General features: G+C 45.9%; 1 protein-coding gene across 1 annotated transcript in view; it reads left to right on the top strand.

Annotated features, from left to right (window-relative positions):
- Positions 1-21301, top strand: part of Itpr2 (inositol 1,4,5-trisphosphate receptor type 2) — a 381718-nt gene that overhangs the window by 70396 nt on the left and 290021 nt on the right. The window contains exons 3-9 of the mRNA XM_034511341.2: positions 5801-5916; positions 6842-6928; positions 9779-9937; positions 14574-14672; positions 15078-15161; positions 15359-15505; positions 17574-17669. Coding sequence (XP_034367232.1) covers positions 5801-5916; positions 6842-6928; positions 9779-9937; positions 14574-14672; positions 15078-15161; positions 15359-15505; positions 17574-17669 — 788 coding nt within the window. The remainder of the gene's footprint in view (positions 1-5800; positions 5917-6841; positions 6929-9778; positions 9938-14573; positions 14673-15077; positions 15162-15358; positions 15506-17573; positions 17670-21301) is intronic.

Raw genomic sequence — 21301 nt, 5'->3', positions numbered from 1 at the left:
ACGTCAATCATACTGCCTCACATTTATGACAGGCTTTCAAGTTCACAGAAAGACTTCACAGTTTATCATCTTGTCCGTCTCAGCAGCCCTGTGAATTAGGTGTGGCAGGAGTTATTAACACTTCATTAGGCAGTAAATTTAGAATTGGACAGGACATCTGACCAGCCCACGGTTAGTACGTATATTCTAACATCCCCCAAAGGAGGCAGAGTGGGAAAACTAATCACACATAAGCTTCACTCCACCAACTGTTTCACAGAAGTTGTTTGTCTGTCATCCAAACTGTCTTGGAATCCTAAATCTCCTGCCTTATTTACTGACTTAGAAGATGGAACGCTACCTGTGGGAGATCCCCAACAGGCAGTTGACTAAAGCCCTACCGTGAAAGGGATTTTGCAATAGGAGGCTTTGCCCGTCAGGCAGGATGGGTGGAAGCTTGTTCATCTGGCCCACTTCACCCCTCCCTTCCCCTGTCTGCAGCCCCACAGCCACAAGGCTACAAGCATTGGTCTTGTCCATTCTAGTGGAGAGCCTCACCGAGTCTCACTGTAGTAATTCAAGGCCTTTGTGCTCGTCTTCTGGCCTCTTGTTCCTGTCACCTTTTGAGTGCTGTCAAAACTTGAAGTTCATTGAGAACTCAGCATTTTCCACTGGCTGTATTGGTGCACCTGAGCCCGGGCCTCTCCCTGCAGGTCCGGACCTCAGCCACACACTTGGTCTGCACATCCCAGCCAAGGTGCTGGGCTTCTTGCACTGGAGTGCCTTGCACAGCTGTTAACTCTTCTGCAGTGATCTTGCATCCCCTTTCTGTGTTTTCTCCTTGGGAAGCCTTTTCTGACACTTGCTGTCTGTGTCTGCCACGTGTGCCTGCGTCTGCCATGTGGCTCTGCCACATGCATCTTTAGTCAACATCTCCACCATGGAAAACTTCACAGAGGGCTTCCTAGGGGTGAGACCTGAGTTGTAGGGCTCAGGCTGGACTCCTGTGGAGAATTAACAGTAAACAAGGTTGGATGTTTAGTGTTTCCTAATCACTTCAGCCACATACTCAGGCCTCAATGCTGTCTGCACAGACATTTTCCTGGCTTCCCAAAGATGCCATTTTCAAAGGAGTGGCATTTTTGTGTTCTGGTATTTACAAAAAAAGTATTTTCTGGGTCAGAAGTCCCCTTCCTGATGAACTATGATAAAAATTTGTAGCAAGTGAGAGACCTGTTTCTCCTCCTTTTGAAAGTGACTGAGTCGATGAGGGCGGGCCGTGGATCATGGGTGCTCACTCTGTGAGAGGAGCGGCGACTTGTGGTTTTGTTGTACTGAGACGGTGCAGTTTGGTCACTGCCTCGGATTTGTTGAAAGAGTCTACAGCATTAACTCACAGACTTTCCTTCAGGGTTGTGCTTCATAACTCTGTATAACTCTCTTTGTAGTCGCTAGCACGTAGGAAATAATTTCTGAGCTGTGTAGGGATACACTGCCAAGGACAACATGTCTCAACTGTAGCCTTTGGTCTTCACCAGCATGCCAGGTACTTCTGAGTCACGTTGACGCTGCAATGGTCTTCCAGCCTGGGTTAGCAGTCTGAAGGTGTCTATTTTCTGCTCCATATAAACTATCATTTTGGGGCTGGGGTTATATCTTAGTGGAGCTATAGCTTAGTGCTTGCCCTTAGTTCAAGGCCCTAGGTTCAATCCTTAGCACTGCCAAACCAAGTAAACATTTATTGATATTAGTATATATATGTATGTATATAAATTTTATTTACTCAATGTATGTGTGCTCTGCTGCATATACATCCACCTGCCTGAAGACGGCATCAGATTCCCTATAGATGGTTGTGAGCCACCATGTGGTTGCTGGGAATTGAACTCAGAACCTCTGGAAGAGCAGCCAGCACTCTTAACCACTGAGCCATCTCTCCAGCCCGGTATTAGTATATTTACAAAACAAAACCTTATTATTGATTCTTTGTGAGTTTCACATCATTCACTCCAGACCCACTCATCTCCTCTCCCCCCACCCCCTTGTATCTGCCCTCTGTCTTTGCAACCTCCCTCCAAAAGAAAACACACACACAATAATAAAAGTAAACAAAACAGAGCATAGAAAACATCTCATTGTAGAAGCCGTAGTATGTTACAGTGTGTCCAGCAATATGTCCCTCTGTCCACACATCTTCAATCGTGAATTTTCATTGCAATGAGTCATTGGTCTGGTTCAAGGTCTCTGGCTTCTGTGACACCATCGATATTATTAGATCCTCACCGGGACTCCTTTGGGTTATCCTGTTGTTGTCCAGTCTTGTGGAGATCCTTCAGTTTTGGGTCAGCAGGACTGGCTCTTTCACGAGCCCCATCAGTTCACAGATAATACAGATTTTGCAGTGGGCCGACTCTATCTGGGCCTGGGTGGTAGCTGAGCTCATCAGCCCACAGGTTCTCCCTCATCCGCACCACCAGGGGGAGCTCAACAGCACTGCTCTAGCTAGGCCACTCAGTGCTACCATCACCAGGAGGCAGGGTCAGCTTTCCTGCTGGCCTCAAGGCCAGCTCACGTGTACCCACGCCTCCAGAGTCAGCTTCTCTATGCAGCCCAGTCAAGGCATGGGGTCCACCCTCCCAAGTGCTGCAGCCTGTGAGGGGCTGGCCAGTTCTGCACATAGACGTGGTCCCAGGTGGCTGCCCAACCCAGAGACTTTCTGATGGTCTCTATCTAGTGGTAATATGTGCCACCAACTCCTGCTGCCACATAGCCACTAACCCAGACAAAGCCCTCAGAGCAGCAGCACAGGTCAGGACTTTACCAGGGCCTCAGGCGGTGGGATTGTGGGCGTGTCTACTCACAACAGGCTATTTCTCTCCTGCCTGGTGTCTCCAGTTCTGTCTCCTTCTACAACACTGAAACTGCTGTGCTTTTCTCTCTCCTATCTGCCCACTACATGATTGCATACTGTAGTGGCTCTCGCTGCAGACTGGGTGACCTATTCTGTGTTGTGTGGCCTCTAGGTCCGCCCATGATGCATGGCGGTGGGTGGGTCTATGGAGATATTCCCCTCCCCCAGGGAATCCTGTGGAGGCAGGCAGGTCTCTGGGCCTCTCTCCCTGCCTGCACCCCATGGCTTGCAGCTCCCTGGATGTGGAGCTACTTTTGTGTGGCGGCAGGCAGGGGTCTGTGTGCCTACAGGACTGTCTGTAATGCGGCGGAGGGCATCTTTCCCTACTCAAGATGTGTGGCATGGCTATCAGCAGGTCTCTGGGTGTCTCCTGATTTTACTTCTAGCCTTCACTGCCATCAGCACAGCCCAGGGATATTGTGATGACTTTCTTGTCACTAACCTCAGCACAGCAGCCAGAGGTTCCAGCTCAACGCAAGTCAAGGTGTATTAGTATTTTTTAAAAAAGTATTTCTATCTGTATGTGTTTATATGATGTGCTCCCGTGCATGCGTGCGTGCTTGCGTGTGAGTGAACAAGCGAGCGAGAGAGACAGAGAGACAGAGAGCTCACATGCTGAGCGAGCAAGCAAGTGAACAGTACCTATGGAAGCCAGGAGGGGGCATCTGAACTGGAGTTACAGACAGTTGGATGTGAATCCTGAGTCCAGTGTGGGTGCTGAGAGCCAAATTCTGGTCCTCTGTAAGAGCAGGAGGTGCTCTTAACCACCAAGCCACATCTTTAGCTTCATATTAATATTTTTAAAGTTAGGAATTAGGAGTTAGTCTCTGTAATATGAAAATAGAGCAATGGATAGAATTTGTGTGGTAAAGGGTCTCTCTGTGAGGCTGGATGACGTGAGTTAGATTCTTGGAACTTACAAGGTGGAAGAAGAGAACCAACCCCCACAAGTTGTTCTCTGACCTTCGCAGCATCCCCACAAATAAATAAGTAATAAATAAAACAAATAGATTCTATGTGTATATTTTAAAATCATTACATTTCCTGGTTTTCTTTTTTTTTTTTTAATTTTTAAAAATTTTTAGTCATATTCCTTTGTCGGTGTTCCATTGCTGTGAAGAGACAGCGTGGCCACAACATTCGTATAAAAGAAAGCTTTTAACTGAGTCTGGCTTAGTCTCAGAGGCTTATTCCAGGATCTTCATGGTGGAGAACTGCATATTTGTATGTGCATGCCTGGTGTCCAAGAAGGTCAGAAGAGGGTGCAGGATCCTCAAAGTTGGGGTTACAGTTGATCATTATCCACCGTGCAGCTGCATGGAATTGAACCTGGGTCCTCTGCAAGAGCAAGTGCTCTAAACCACTGAGCCATTTCTCCAGCCATGTTATAAAGTATTCAGTGTATGTGAGTGTGTGTTTAATGTGAGAGTGTATGTGTGTATGTGTGTGAGTGTGTGAGAGTGTATGTATTGTATGAGTGTTTGTGAGTGTGTGTATGTGTGTGTATATGTGAGAGTGTATGAGTGTTTGTGAATAAATATGTGAGAGTGAATGTGTGTTGAGAGAGTATATGTGTATATGTGAGTATGTGTGTGAGTGTGTGTGTGAGTGTGTGTGTGAGTGTATGTGTGAGTGTGTGTGTGAGTGTATGTGTGAGTGTGTGTGAGTGTGTGTGTGAGTGTGTGTGTGAGTGTGTGTGTATGTGTGTGAGTGTGTGTGAGTGTGTGTGAGTGTGTGTGAGTGTGTGTGTGTAATGGAGACAATGTTTGGGTCTGGTTTCACTTACTGCTCTCTTATCTGTGATGTCAGGGTTAGCTAGAAAGCCATCCTTCCCGGCTAGGATCCTGGACTGTGTGAGTGGAGGAAGGGACTGAGCAGCCATCCCTGTTTTCTCCCTGACTGCCTGAGCTCTGCCACTGCAGCAGGAAGGGCACCTAGGGTCCTGCAGGCCGTGGGAGCTGGCCTTTATTTCATGTTGAAGTCACCTCATAATCCCGTGACATCAGCAGCTGATGGGGAGCCGCTAAGCAGGCTCGTCCTGTTGGAGAAAACACCGCTGTGCTCTTCTGCTTTTGAGGGTCACCACTGTACTCCCCTGTGGCTCTGATTTCCAGCCTTCGTATTTAGGTATTTGGTATCAGGACTACAATACCATCTTTTGTTTTGTTTGGTGTTTTTCCTTCCTATTATACAGACTTTCAAATTTCTACCCTGTGTTCAGCCCAGGTCTTTGTAGCCTGGAGGCGACTAGGTGGCTGTCATGATCGTATAGTTGCTATTTCTTGCAACAAATATAGTGAACATGGAGACAGACTCACAGTAGAGGAACAGATAAGGCATTGTTTTCATTTGCTTTTTTGTTTTGAGGCAGAGTAGTCCAGTCTGGCCTTGAACTCACTATCCTGCTGCCTTGGCCTCCTGAGTGTAGGATCGTCAAATTCGGCTTCACTGTTCACATTCTAAGATCAAACATCTCCTGACAATTAAGAAACACTTCATTGGCGAGGCATGGTGGCTGTGCCCACAATCCTAGTACTGACAAAGGCAAAGGCAGGAGGATTAGAAAATCAAGGCCATCCTCATCTATATAGTAAGAGGGAGGCTTAGCCTGGGCTACCTGAGACCCTGTCTCAAAAGTCCAAACCCAACTAAGAACTGTATTGCTTTCCTCTTGAATTATACTAGCTAGAATGTTCCACAAAACCATGATGAGGAAAGGTCGATTTTAATGAAATATAAATAGGTGTTTGAAGAGGATGTGTGGAGTTAAGAGTTGCTCAGAGAATGACTGTCATGACCTCTGCACTGCCTCCCAGATGCTGAGATACCAGTACTCCAAACCAGCCTCACACAGGGTCTAGAGAGTGCCGGGGCCATCGTTAATTATCACTCTGTCTGTTGTTTCCTCAGACTGCCTTTTCAAGGTGTGCCCTATGAATCGATACTCTGCCCAGAAGCAATACTGGAAAGCCAAGCAGGCGAAGCAGGGAAACCATACTGAGGCCGCCTTGCTGAAGAAGCTCCAGGTAAGCACAGCCATCTTCCTCCTGAGACGAGCAGGAGAGCCAGCCAGTGTCAGCAATTTCAGATAGACCGAAGGTGTGGTGTATAGGCAGGTCCTTTCAGTTGCAGGCCTCGCCTGCTTACTTCCTGGCACGTGGACAGCACATCCCCACAGTTATTTTTTAAAGGCGTGCCACACTAATTCTAAGCTTCTCACCAAACTGAAAATGAATTAAAAATATCTGACTAGTAAATATAAATATATTTTATTCTACCAAGTACTTGTTTTTTTCCCTAATAGACTATGGAGAAAATAAAGGATTTTTTTTGGGGGGGGTGGTTGGTTTGATGGAATATGAATTTGTCTTTTATCACTTAAATGTCAGCCACTCTCAGAATTGAAAGGTTTTTTTTTTTTGAGGTTTTAATTAACCCACTTTCCTAATACTTTCACGTTTACACAGTAAAAAAATTCCTAGTTCCACAGAGTCTTCTACTTAACTGAAACTTGATGTATAGAAACAAAAGGCCCAAGACAGGTTTGGCTGAATCAGCATAGATTGCAAAGTTGTGGTACACAGGGCCCTGGAATCTAGGTGCTCTCAGTAACAGAAAACTTCCTTGCTGGACATGGTGGTGCCTGTCTTTAATCCCAGCACTTGGGAGGCAGAAGCAGGTGGATCTCTGAGTTCAAGATTAGCCTGGTCTACAGAGCAAGTTCCAGGACAGCCTGGGCTAATGAAGAAACTCTGTCTTGGTCCCTCCTCTCCCCCTAAAATGTGCAAAGTTGCCACATTATATTGTAATGATTTAAGTCTTGCCCCTTGCCCCATCCCACTCTCCAGCGATGCAGCCAGTCTGAATTATTCTTGTTACTGAGAATGCACTGTAAGCCATCCTTTCTGCTTGCTGTGTTTCCCCACTAAACACTCGGTTGCTCTCTTGTAGCACGCTGCAGAGCTGGAGCAAAAACAGAATGAGTCAGAGAACAGGAAACTTTTGGGAGAAATCGTGAAATACAGCAACGTTATACAAGTAAGTCTCCATTTTGTCATCAAAGAGGAAAGTGTTTTAAGGGTGACTTGTCAAATCACTCACGTGGCCGTGTGCCAATATCTGAGCTGCCATGCTTGTTCTTTGGTAGGGAGGGTAATTAGTACAACAGTTTCAGTAAACACCCATTGTACCATGTGTATTAAATGTGTCTTGCACCAGAACCCCAAGCCCAGAACATGGGGGATCCGTTCAGTGACCTCAGGGTGTGTGCCACACCAAAGACAAGACTGTGCAAAAGGATTTCTAAGGTCCATGAGAAGCAGCTCTTTAGATGGTTGGACTGCTGCCTGATGTTGGTGATGTCTCTCTCCCTGGGTGGACGGGAAAGTTTTCAAGTTGTACGTTTAACAGGTAGTCTTCGATTGGCTTTCAGCCTTCACTGTCAGTTTGTGCACAAACCCTGATTTATCTCTGCTGCGTTCCTGTCTCCTGCTTCATTTGGATCTTTTTGGCTTTTTTTTTTTTTTTTTTTTTAATTTGCTAGTACGTGCCACACCTTGTTCTAAAAAGAATTTGAGACCTTTTCCAAGAAACACAGCACACTGGGAGATAAAGCCCCAGTCACTGAAGAGGCACCTGGGTAGCTGGATGAGGTGAAGTCAAGGGTGAGGCTTGTTTAGAAAACCTGTTTGGAAAGTTTGGTAAACCCCCAGCCCAGAGCATTTCTGCTGCTGCCTGGCCACCAGGAATGACCCTGTTACTGCCCCCTAGGGGAGGTCTGCAGCGTAGCACCCATTTGGAGTCTAGAAACACAGCCATTCCCAGAAGTGAGACCAGGAGTGTTTCTCTTGTGTGCTCATAAAGGCAGTGCTGTTTAAAGTGGTAAACAATGGCCTCACAGGTTCCTTACAGTAATCGCCACAATGAGGTACTTTATACGGCTGCTTTAAAGAACAATGTCTCCTGATATTTTGACCTGGACCAATGGCAATGTGCCAGAGGGCAGGGCAAAGCTGTTCTTCCACAGGGCAGGATGGGCCTCAGACTCTTGACTGTGAGAGTTCATCTAGTGATAGAGAGAGTGGCTTTCACCTTGGTGGGGCTGGATACCCCCAAGTAGTCTTTCAGAGAGTGTCTCTTCACAGAGTTCTGGTGACTCCCTTGAGCTTCTCAAATACTTCAAGTACAGATGTCTGTCTTTTCAGCTAAGGGCTGAGCCCTTGACATGGACCATGTAGGTACATACTCAGGCTTGAGTGTGCGTGTGTGAGTGTGTATGGGTATGTGAGTGTGTGTGACTATGTAAGTGTGCATGAGTGGGTGTGTGAGTTGTGTTTGTGTGTGAGTGTGCATGTGTGAATGTATGAGTGTGCATGAGTGTGGTTGTACATGAGTGTGTGTTTGTGTATGTGAGTGTGCATGAGTGTGTATGTTTGTGTATGTGTGCATGAGTGTGTGTGAGTGTGCATGAGTCTGTGAATGTGAGTGTGTGTGAGTATGAGTGTGTGAGATGTGCATGTATAAGTGTGCGTGTGAGTGTGCATGAGTATGATTGTATGTGAGTGTGACTGTGTGCTTGTGTGTGTGAGTACATGCACATGAATGTTTAGTGTGTATGCTCATGTGAGTATGCATGAATGTGAGTTGTGTTTGTGTGAGTGTGAGTATGCATGAGTGTGTGTTTGGGTATGTGAGTGTACATATGCATGAGTCTGAGTGTATGTGTGTGCATGAGTGTGAGTATGTGTTTGTGGATGTGTGTGTGTGTGCATGAGTGTGAGTGTGTGTGTGTATGTGTGTGAGAGTGTGTGTGTGTGCATGAATTGTGAATGTGAAAGAGTGTGTGAGTATGAGTGTGTGAGATTTGCATGTGTGTGAGTGTGCATGAATGTCTGTGTGTGTAAGCCTGGGGTCAGCCTCGTCTCAGTTGTTCCTTAGGAGCCGCCCCACCTTGTTTTGGGGACGAGATCTCTCACAGGCCTGGCACTGGGGATTCAGCTAGGCTGGCTGCCAGGCAGCCCAGAGACCTGTGTCCCTGTGCTGCGATAACAAGTGTGTGTCACCTCACCCTCCTTCCTATTTTGACTTTTTAACTTGGGGGACGGAACTCATGCTTGTAAAGGCAGCACTTGATCAGTTGAGCTATCTCCCAGACCCATGGGTCTTTGTGCCGTTATTGGTACAAAAAGAACCAAGGGTAGTGCCTTGAGTTTTGCAAAAAGATAATTTTTTTTTCAATTAAAGACTTGCCTTTTACTCTGAAATTACTTCAGCCTCATCTTGTGGGTACTAAAATGACCACTGTCTTCTGAAAGATTTTGAAAGTAGGTGGGAAGTTTACTTTATCTTCATGTTTCTATTAAGTAAGGTTATATCTGGGGAAGACTCTGTCCGCAGCATCTATAGAGATGGGAGAGGTGAGGGCTGCATCTGAGAAGTGGGAGTCAGTGCCTCTCTGCTGACTCTGTTGGTGCCACAGAGCAGGAGTTAGTGCCGCCTGTGTGCAGAAGTGCTTAGACACATGGAGTCGGCACGCACACTCTCCCAGGTTTTGTTTTTTAGTGGATTCTGCTTTTGTGGTTGCATGAGTGTTGGTAATAAGTGGAATCTGGGGGACCCGCCAGGTCATTTTGGAAAGCCAGGTTTTAGTCTGTTATTTTTCAGTAGGAGATGTCTTCAGCATCCCCTGGTGTGCCCTCCTCACACAGACAGCATCACCCTTGGAGCAGAACTCAGGGCAGAGGCAAGGAGCAGCTCGGGAAGTTGGTGCTTGTTGAGCCTTAGAATAGGTTTCCCATTTAGTGCCAGGATGTGTAGATTTGTGAGTGTAACTACTGAGGAGACCATGAATACAAGCACTGAGCACTGATGTACGTCCTCTCCCTGCAGCTACTACATATAAAAAGCAACAAGTACCTGACCGTGAACAAGAGGTTGCCTGCTTTACTGGAGAAGAACGCCATGCGTGTGTCGCTGGATGCTGCAGGGAACGAAGGGTCCTGGTTCTACATCCATCCCTTCTGGAAGCTGAGAAGCGAGGGTGACAATGTATGTGCATGCAAAGCCAAGAGAGAAATGAACATCATGTTCTTAGAGAACTCGGGAAGTGCATACAGGGATGGGAAATGCAGTCTTCAGCCAGTTAATGCTTAACGATTTAAGGTAGCATATAAAGTAATGGGTTACCTTAAAGCATTTTTTGCACAGGTATGACTGTACTTTCTAACACATTTTGCTTTAGCATTTTATTGAACGAGGCCAAATGCATTTGTTTACAGTTTACACCATGCTCAGAAATCGCAGGTCAGATGTCAGCTCTAGTTAGAGTCATCTCCAGCCTGAGTGTGTGAAACTATTTCAAAGAGGCAGGTTTGCTTAGTCAGGACTGGGGTTGCTTGCAAGGAAGAGGACCAGTATGGCTCCTGGCCTTCTTGAATGAACAGGGAGCATGCCAAGAGTCATGACAAAACTCCGTTCAGTGTCTTCACAGCCGACTCCTCACAGTGTTTTCATGGGTGTGCAGCATCTGAGGGGAGGGGCTGTGGCATGCTCTTATTGTTGTTGACTGCTGGTTGTGCAAAAGGTCATGACGTCATGACTGCTTACATCAGTGAGTCATGACTGCTTACATCAGTGAGTCATGATGTCATGACTGCTTACATCAGCGGGTCATGATGTCATGACTGCTTACATCAGCGGGTCATGATGTCATGACTGCTTACATCAGCGGGTTATGATGTCATGACTGCTTACATCAGCGGGTCATGATGTCATGACTGCTTACATCAGTGGGTCTCAGCCTTGCTACCCTTTCCTCATGCTGGCTGTGGTAACCCCCAACCATAAAGTTACTTTTGTTATTACTTCATCACTGTAAGTTTGCGACTTTGTGACTAGTAGTGCAAACATCTGTGTTTTCCAGTGGTTCTAAAGGGGTCATGACCCACAGGTTGAGAACCATGGGCTTAGGTCTTTTCTGCTATTTTGTATGGGGGGGGGTGCGAAGTGAAATAATTTCATAGGAACAATAGTTTCATCTTATTTACTGAGATGGATCTCACTATATCCCTGCCCGACCTGGCACTTGTTATGTGGTTTAGGCTGAGGTTTGACTTGGATTGATCCTCCTACCTCAGTACTAGCCTAGTACTAATACTGAGTACTAAGCACTCAGTACTAGTAGTAAGTACTAAGTACCCAGTACTAGTATTGGCTGCTGGGATTACAGGTGTGTACCACCACATCTGGCTAACATTTGATATTTCTGTGTTAGTCCTTAGCACTTAGAAGACGCCCAATAGAGGCTGGTTTATAAATGCCACATGGACAACGCTTGCCACATGAGAAAGTCAAAGTGACTGAAGTGAAAGTAAAATTCTCGGTTAGAGTTTTCACAGTGGACGCTTTGGTTACATCTTTAGTGTGCGTGGAGGTATTTTGTGTGCTTGAAATGTCTTCCGTTTCTAGAGACTCTCTTCCCAGTGAATTTAAAAATGTAAATTCAATTCCACAGGACATGAGCGCCGTGATTTAATTGGGTTACTAAGTTTTCTGGTGCTGTCTTCCTTAGGTAAGGCTTGCTCTGCATGGCATGCAGGAATGTGTTGGTTTCCGTGGAGAGTCAGTGCTCCTCTCCCCCATGAAGTTGATCTGTGCAGTGAGCATGCTGTGTCTTTACTCTCAGTGTGTAGTTAATTACAATCAACTCTCAATTACTCAAGGGCTAAAATGCAGTTTGTGAATTGCAGCCCTCTAGGATACCTTTCCTTCTAATGCTGTACCAACCCTGCAACCCCACATTACCATCTATAGGTCATCATAAAAACTAAAGAGCAAACCAAAGGACTCCCAAGCTCAAACCAGGAAAGACTATGTTGGCATACTAGAATGAGCCTCTCGGCTTTTAGCTTAGATGCGGCCTCCTTTCTCTTTGTCTCCTTGCTTGCAAGCCACTTGATGGTATCAGTACAGAGCTGAATGTGACCAACTACTTTAGACAATTAGTTTCAGTAGAAACAGCCTTTCACTGAAGCCACCCACAATTCGTTCAGTTGTTCTTATCTGAATTCACTCCCCTCGTAGCCCAGTTGAAGGTCTTCCACCTTGCTGCTTGCTGAAACAGTCACTGCGTTTGTTCACCTCCGTGTAGCTTTGTGTGTTGCTGAGGAAGCCTGGGAGGAAGGCTGGCATGCCCACAGCCCTTTATCAGCTGCATACCGACTCCTATCACAGTTCTTGCTCTCTCTGCTAGGAACAGGCTGCATTTTCAAACATCGATCTACTGTAGTTTGTTGAAGGCAGCTGCAATACTGTCTCTTTGAGTGTGGTTTAATCATGACTGAGTTTCTGCAGAAGTATATTAAATGAAGAGGAAACCTCTGTGTTTAGAGGGATTTTTAAATCGCAGTTTGCTGTTCAGCAATGAGTGAAGTAGTGAATTTGGTTATGCGCATTCAACAAGCAGACCTCTGAGCTCAAGTGGAGGGTGATGCAGACACCAGCCGGAGTCCAGGCTGTTGGTTGCACTAAGTGCACGAGGCTGTGCTCCGTAGGAATTGGGGAAAACAGTCACAGACTCCCTCACACTCAGCCATATACAAAGTCCTTGGTTGCTGCTAAGTCACCAGAGGAAGCCTGAGGAAACCCGTGAGAGGAAACATCAATATTTCCATTTATCTTCTTCATGTTTGAGAAGTTACTTTTTCATTTTCAATCTTGACCTAAGTAGACAGGGGTCCTTTATGCTGATGGTGACTTGCAGGGTATGAAGAGATGGAATTGCTTTTTTAAGTCAGGAGAAAATCCTAGAACTTGGGGAGTGATTCTATCTAGCAAGCAGACTTAGCTGTTTTACAAAGCCATGTGACATTTTTTGCAGAGGTGGAACTAGGGTTCTGGCATTCTGACTTCCATTGTGAGGTTCTTTTTATTGTCCCAGCTACCACTTCAAAGCAGGGCCAGCCAGCTACAGGTGGCATCATCGGCAGTGAAGCTGCAGCTTGAATGTGGCATAGCTGTTATGTGGGCCCAACAGATGCTTTGGGGGGGATTTCAGTTTCTTTGTTAAAATATGCTAGAGAGGGCTGGTGAGATGGCTCAGTGGTTAAGAGCACTGACTGCTCTTCCAGAGGTCATGAGTTCAAATCCCAGCAACCACATGGTGGCTCACAACCATCTGTAATGAGATCTGATGCCCTCTTATGGGTTGTCTGAAGACAGTGTACAGTGTACTTACATATAATAAATAAATAGTTTTAAAAAATATGCTAGAGAACCAGGGGCTGATTGTAAGATGTAAAATAAAATGCCCTCATGCTCCAGTTATGTGACAAATAGACAGCTTCTTAGATAGTACCTAGCTCCATCAGTACTTCAGGCCTGAAGCCTCAGTCCCCTGAGAATAATTTCAATATACCTAGTAATATGAATTCCCTGAGATTGTGGGTTATTTCTTAGACACATTTGTCTTCTTCCTAGCCCCTCTTAACTGTTCTCTAAAACAAAGATTCCCTTGTCTTTATTTTCTGTACACGAGTGTCCACCTGGATTCATGTTTGGAAGGTTGGACAAGGACCAGAGACCAGTCCTACAAGTAGCAGGTGCTTGTCCCACTAACTCAAGGGCAGCCTTCCTGTGTTTGATTAGTGAACCTGAGGCTTCTTTGACATACTCAGATCTCCATAGTTTGGGGCAATACAATCCTCAACATTATCTACTTAGCGTCATATGGCACTGGAAGTGTGACCGCGTTTTGATTTAAGGTACATGGAGATGTCCTGAGTCCTAGTGGCTCTATTAGTTACAGATCAAACTAATCTATAACTGTTCTGATATGCAACTGGTATAAAACATGCAAAGGAAAGGTTTTTGATTTTGCTTCAGAGTGGGAAAGCCCCACAGGTGGGAGCAGAGATGTCATAACAACCATCTTCTAAAGAAACTTAACAGGACACATCTTTCTCTAGTCACTGCATCACACCATTACTGACAACAAGAAAAGGGAATTTTAATTGCCTCAAACTGAGTTAGATGCAAGTAAGTAGACATTGTCACTAGTGCCCAGACGATCATCAACATAGACTTTGATATTTAGTGCTTTCCCCTGGAACCCTAATAATTTTTTTTTTTTTTTAAAGAAGCACAGGCTCTTACAGTTCTGGTTTTAGACATTTCAGATAAGAGAGACCCAAAGGCTCCCGGCCAGGCAAAGCATAAATATTTTATAAAGTTGTGCCTTGTTCTGTATTTCCTGAATCTAGAAGATGACAGGATGCTTTATAATTCTGAGATTAGGGGGTGATCAGGTAACCAGACTTGCCTTTTGGTGGGTAGGGAACACTGAATGGTGTTGTTCTCTGCTGCCCTGTTGAAATTATAAAGAGTGTCTTGGCAGCCACCTTTAGTATGTCCGCTGCAAGGTCTTGTGGGAGGAAAATAACCCAATTATGGCTTTCGTGGAATCTGGCTGACATGGAGACCAATGAGGAATGGGACTGGACCACCTTCACGGACGGGTTTTTGGCAGGGCACCAGAGGATGTGATTGCACGAGCATGTATATGAACGTGCTTCTCAGGGAGAAGAGTCAAGCTGTAGAAGATGACAGGCCAGGAGGCAGGCTGCCGGTGAGGCTTGCTAGATGTTCTTAGCCCCACAGAGCATCAGAGTTTGTTTCTGATTCCTAGATCGTCGTAGGAGATAAAGTCGTTCTGATGCCTGTGAATGCCGGGCAGCCTCTGCATGCCAGCAACGTGGAGCTCTTGGACAACCCGGGCTGCAAAGAGGTGACTCCAGTGAGGAAAGGCGGGAGGGGTGGTTATCGATCTTTTCTAGAGGGAGGGAGGGAGGAAGAGGGGGGAAAAAGGGAAAGACAGAAAGGAGAGGAAGAGAAAAAAGAATACACAGAAGGGGGATAGAAGAAGAGAAAGAGGGAGAGAGATAAAAGGAGGGAGGGAGATGATGCTATTTCTAGATTCTCTCAAGTACCATCTTAGTGGTGTTAGTATCCCTGTGGCATCTGTAGGTACTTGATGTTATTTGAATGGTCCTTTGAAGATGCTTTTATGGAAGCCGACACTTCATTGTCTACAATTGCTCTTTTTTCTTCTCTTCCTGATTGAAATGGTGATCTGGTACAGAATATAGAGTCTACTGTCTTATGTCTTTTAACACTTTTTCCCCATTAATAGGTGAATGCTGTTAATTGTAACACTAGCTGGAAAATCACTTTATTCATGAAATTCAGTTCCTATCGAGAGGATGTATTAAAAGGGGTAAGTACACTCTCCACACAGATCTTCATCCTTGCATTTCCCTGAGCACCAACCCCTAGTACTCTGAAATGTGCACACAGTCATTCAAGGGAAGTCGCTGGCCCAGAGTACCAGAGCCAGAAAGGGACTACTGGGTCTCCTGTCTGCTGGTCTCTGTGGCTGTTGGAAGGACAATGTTTCTTCACCTGTCTCTCCAGGGTGACGTTGTGAGACTGTTTCATGCAGAACAAGAGAAGTTTCTGACTTGTGACGACTATGAGAAAAAACAGCACATTTTTCTTCGGACGACCTTGCGTCAATCAGCAACTTCGGCCACCAGTTCTAAAGCACTCTGGGAAATAGAGGTGTGTACTTTTGGGGGTGGTGGTGGCAGGGGTCACTTTTACTAAATATTTAGATAAAAAGATAAAGATACACGAGACTGTTTGTTTTGCTGTCATGAGCAACATTGATGGCGTGTCCATGACACGGAATGATTTTTGTGAATTAACATTTATCTCTTTATGGCTGTGACCAACTTGAGAGGAACATGTCACAATGGAACCCTTTATAAAGCAGAATAAATAAATCAAGGGGTTGAAAAGAGAAAAAAGTTCCACTGTGAATTCACCATTGTTGGTCAGACTGGAAGCCGTGTGCCTCTGTGGCACAGCCTGAGCCATGGCTGAAGCAGACCTCATCACAGAACAGCACATACTTTTTTCTTTGAATGCTATTGAAATCAAAAGACTCATAGTTAAGAACGTTACTCACCAGGCTGAGACAAGAGGACAGCCAGGTCTCCAAAGAGAGTTCCAGGTTAGCCAGAGATGCATGTCAAGACTCAATGACAGAGAAAGAGAATGTTTATGTTTCTGGAAGCTTTTTATGTTTCATGTTTCATATGGCAGTATGGTATAAAGTGTGGCTTTTTATTTAAGGAATTATTCTGAACAGTGGAGGAAATAAGGCACACAGTTTCCCTGGACAAGCCAGTTCTAAGAACTAATGGACACTGTAGCCTACAGCAGCAACTGTAACAGTTCAAACATACCACCCCCTTCTTCCGCCCTCCCTCCCCCCATCATCCCTTCTCTTGGAGTGATCCTCCAGCCTCAGCCTCATGTAGAAATAAATCACAGCTGGCTTTCATGCCTTGCATTGAAGGTGTATGTTTTGCAATGCTTTCCATAGGAACCTAACATAAAATTGACAGGTTTGGGGTTAAAAAAAAAAAAAAAAGAATGAAATACTTACACTGTAGCAGAAGAACTAAAAAAATGTCATCACATTTCACATTTAATGATTAATGTTTCTAACTGTTCTACTCTGCTTTCTGTTGCTGTGATAAACACCAGGATGAAAAGCAACTTGGGAGGGAGAAGAGAGTTGGTTTGGTTCACAGTTTCTAGGTCACTGTCCATCCCCAAGGGAAGGCAGGGAAGGAACTCTCATGGGTACTTAAAGCAGAAGCCATGGAGGCCTGCTGCTTGCTGAGTCACTGGGGCCTATGCTCAGCCTGTTCTTACATAAAGCTCAGTGTACCTGCAGAGGGGATGGTGTTGCCCACGGTGGGCTGGGCCCTCCTATGTCAGTGAACAATCCAGAAGATCCCCACAGATGTACCTGTGGGCCAATCTGATGGAGGCAATTCCTCAACTGAGGATCCTCTTCCAAGGTGAATCTAAGTTGTGTCAAGTTGACACTAAAAGCTAGGTAGCACAGCATCCGTTTTAAGCATTTTTAGCAAACTTATTTGCACCCTGTCTTAGAGAGGAATAGCACAAGGTGGTCAGAGGGTGTGCTGCTCAGGTACAGGGAAAAGAGAGTGCCAGGGTAGTTGTGAGACCTGCACGGCAGGGAATAGGGGAGGCAGTAACAGAGTTAGCTAATTTGCTCTTGACAAAAATACAAGAAAATAACTGCAACTAAAGTAGAGTGTAACAGGAAAGTCAGACAAAGAGATAAGGTCGTTATGCAACTCCTGGAAAGGGTTTCATGCAGCCTGTGGGTGCCTGGCTTTGATGCTGGTGATCTGATCATACTTTTTCAATTCTGTAGGCTAGTAATGATACACATTAGGCAGAGTCTCATTTTGTAGCCCAGGCTGGCCTGGGAATCCCTGTGTAGCACAAAGTGACCCTGAACGTTTGGGCAGTCCTTCTGTCATCATCCCAAGCACTGGGATTTCACTTGTGAACTGCTACCCCTGACAGGAACCGCCACCCTGACAGGAACTTTGTATTAAGACAGCCTTTGCAGGTGTGAGGCCCGGCAGTGTTTCTTGCTCACTGATGGAAAGTTTTGTTTTTCTTCCACATTGTTATTTATATATGATAGCTTGGGCCGCACAGCAGGGTACTCTGTGGCCGCTGACTCCTGCTGACTGGCATGTAGATACCATTTGGTCATTGAGACTCTCCTTCTGTTTAGGTGGTTCACCATGATCCATGCCGTGGAGGTGCAGGACAGTGGAACAGCCTGTTCAGGTTTAAGCATCTTGCAACTGGGAACTACTTAGCCGCAGAGGTGAGGCCTGGGCACTGTGCTGTTTCTCTCTCTCTTTCTCTCTTTCTCTCTTTCTCTCTTTCTCTCTTTCTCTCTCTCTCTCTCTCTCTCTCTCTCTCTCTCTCTCTCTCTCTCTCTTTCTCTCTCATCTCTCTCAAATAATGAACAGGGAAACCCCTTTCCACAAAGTTCATATTGTCATCAAGGCCGGTTTATATAACTCAGTTTTTGCCTATGATGTTCTGGGCTGGTGTTTTTGTTATTTTTCCTGTTGTTTTGATAAAACACGCAGACAAAAGCATCATAGGTGAGAAAGAAGTTGTTTCAGCTCATGACTGAAAGATACAGCCCATCAGGATGAAGTCAGGGCTGCAGGAACTTGAAGCAGCCAGTCCATGGTAGGAAGCAGAGACTTAAATGCTGGTACTCTGATGGCTTTCTCCTTCATATGCAGCCCAAGGTCCCAGCTGAGGGGATGGTGACGCCCACAGTGGTTGAGTCTTTCTACCTCAGCCTTCTCAGGCTGATTCCCCTACCTGTGTGCCCAGAGACCCTTCTCTCAGCTGATGCTAGAGATCACCAAGTTGTCTACTGCAAGTCACCACCACAGCTGGACCACGAATTACTATGTTTTTGTTTGTATACATAATGTGTGTTTGTAATGTGTTTGTGTGTGTGTGTGTGTGTGTGTGTGTGTGTGTGTGTGTGTGTGTGTAGGATAGATATGCTTGTGAGTGTTTGTGTATGGAGTCCATCCACCTTGGATTTTAAGACAGAGTCTCTCATTTTACTGTGCTAACTGATGAGGCCAGGCTGGTTGGCTAGGGACCCAAGTCTTTACCTTTCTAGACCTGGGGCTATAAACATGTACACCCTCCCAGCTCCTCCCACCTTCCACCCCCCATGTGGATTCTGAGGACCAGACTCAGGCCTTTATCTTTGCAAGGGGAGAACTTTATTGCTAGAGCTCTCTCTTCAGTTCTGGCATGGAGATATTTTTAAGATGAAAACATTAGTCAAAGACTTGAAAATCCAAACCACCACAGGGGCTGGGACTATAGCTCAGTGTCAGAGAATTTGATTAACATGTGCAACGAGCCCTGGCTCCATCCCCAGCATGGCAGCAGCAAGCTAGCAAAGGAGACCCACCGGAATGGGGCAGCTGGTTCACTTATGTATGTGGCTTGGCTTGGAATGTTCTGTGTGATATCACTCTTCCCACATCTGTGTGTTACAGGCATGGCTGTTCCCTTCTGGTGTTGTGTAGCTCAGGTGGTGTTGGGCTCAAATTCGTTATCCATCCCATCATGAGCAGCATCTGGCTTTTATGGCTCACAGTACAGAGAGGGAAGGGACCCCTCCTCATGTGAATTCAGCTTGCCTTCAAACAAGGAAGTGTGTGGGGTCCTATGGCTATCTGTAGCATGGATATGTTTGAGTTTGGACGGTTATTCTGGAAGATTGAAGGGGCGCTGGCAGGACCAGAAATGCATGTAGTTCAGGGCTGGTCTGTGAACTGGAAGGGGTTGGGCATTATCTTTGAAGCTAAGGAATGCCATAGAGTAGAATTTGCATTTAAAGAAAAGACTATGGCCCTCTTTGCTTTGACTATGGCCCCTTGTCCACCAGATGTTATGCAGACATTTAACCTCTCTCTTGACCTGAGTTTCCTTGTGTGTGATCAAGGAGATCATATATGTATATGGGGTTGTGCTAGGAGTAAGAAGACAGGAGCGTGCAGCACAGAGTGCACAAGAATCTAGGAAACACAGCGTGTTTTCTCTCTTGTAGAGAGGAAGGGGAGAGTGGAGAACAGCACCCTGCCCCCACCAGCGTCAGGGCTCTTGTAGCCAGCTGTTGTCTCTGTCACAGTTTATGTGTTGGCCCATCTGTCTGTGCATTGTATATGTCTGTAAGTGACTGTCTTGTTCTTCATAATACACTCTACCTAACTCTCCACAGTGGGGAGAATGTCTCACACTGTAACCAACATCTGGTGTGTTGCGGCCCTCTCCACTCCACGCTTGGTGGCCACTGTTTCCTGGCCCAAGCTGCTGCTCCAGTCTGTGGGTCAGGGTCTAGAGAGAGAGAGAGTGGGGATAAAGGGGAAGAGACAAAGAATGGAGACAAGACAGAGGTTCTGGTCAAGTCTCAAGTCTCGTTTATTGAAGGGAAATCGGGTATTTATATGTTTTTGCCACGTGCCTTACAGGTGTTGATATGATGTAAGCCTTATAGGCGTGGCTACCACGTGCGCCTTACAGGCATGTATGGCGTGGATAGCACGTGGATAGCACGTGAACCGCATGCTTTGCAGCTGGGGGCAGTAAACAGCAAAACAAAATATGTGAAATATCAGAGTGTGCTTCAGCTGTTGTAGGCTGTTGAAAAACAAGTCTCATGTCAGGGTATATGGTTCAAGATGGCTGCAAAGCTGATAGCCACTTTCTGCTAAAAGTTGGCTCCCAACACTGGTGTTTCTTTGTTAAGTAACTTTGTGTGTGTGTGTGTGTGTGTATGTGTGTGTGCGCATGTGTGTGTTATTGAGGCTTGAAGCCAGAGTTCTGGCTGTGCAAGGCAGGCACTCTGCCAATGAGCTATGTCTCCATGTCTAGTTTTTGATGAATGATAGGCTGGCTTTCACTCACTAGGTAACCCAGGCTAGGCTTGAATTCGTGACCATCCTGTCTCAGTCTCACAGGTTGCTGCCTGTTTGGGAAGCAAAATCTGCAAGGCTCTGACATAGGAAGTGCCGTCTCCAGGGGACACCAAATGTAGTCAGACCCTGTACACAGTCACATGGACGCACAGACTAGCACTCTGTGGCTTGAGCCAACTGCTGTAGAGAGGAATACCCTGAGCCAGCTGGGTAAGGTGTGGTGAGCCCAGGCCTAGGAGGAACTGGGAAACTGGCCGTACCTCAGAAATCTGCTTAGCCTGCCAGCCTTTGCCAGCTATTGGCGTCATCACAATGTGTAGCTGTTTATGTGTTTGTCCATCTGTCTGTGCATTGTGTGTATGTCTGTCAGTGACTGTCGTGTTATTCATGAGGGAAGGCCCCTACCCAGCTTCCTAAGGTGGATAGTGTCTCACACTGAATTTGCATTCACGAGATACAGGTGGATGAATGGACAGGAGGTACAGCAGCTGCAAACACAGTATTTTCTGTTCATAGAAAAAGGGATCTACTATCAGAGAGGTTGTATTTTCCTTAAAGTTTAAAAACAACAACCCTTAAACAAAACCCAAATGTAACAATCAGGGCTGGTCTTGAACTGATGAACTGATGTATTCTGTCAGAGACTCTGACAGTATCTGGAGATATTTGATTGACACAGCTGGGAAAGGGACTGGACATCAAGCATGGCTAACACAGAGGGCTACCTTCTCTTCCCTGACAGAATCATCTAGTACAAAACATGGAGGCCAAGAAGCTTTGATCTACGTCAATCTGAGCTTTCGAGGTCTCTTACTGAATGCCTACTATGTGGAAGCACTGTCCTGATTTGGTGCTGGGGACATAGATGTTAAGGTGTGGCTGCTGCCCCTTGGGTTCCTGTGGTCCCCGTGGGAACCTTGTACTACATCACTGAGCTGCAGGCTCTTACTGTTAGATTGCTTCCAACATGCACATCTGACACGTCTTGCTTTGG

This window comes from Arvicanthis niloticus, chromosome 9 (assembly GCF_011762505.2).
Source record: "Arvicanthis niloticus isolate mArvNil1 chromosome 9, mArvNil1.pat.X, whole genome shotgun sequence".
NCBI lineage: Eukaryota > Metazoa > Chordata > Mammalia > Rodentia > Muridae > Arvicanthis > Arvicanthis niloticus.
Note: the sequence above shows the minus strand (reverse complement) of the source record. Positions and strands in the feature narration are given on the sequence as shown.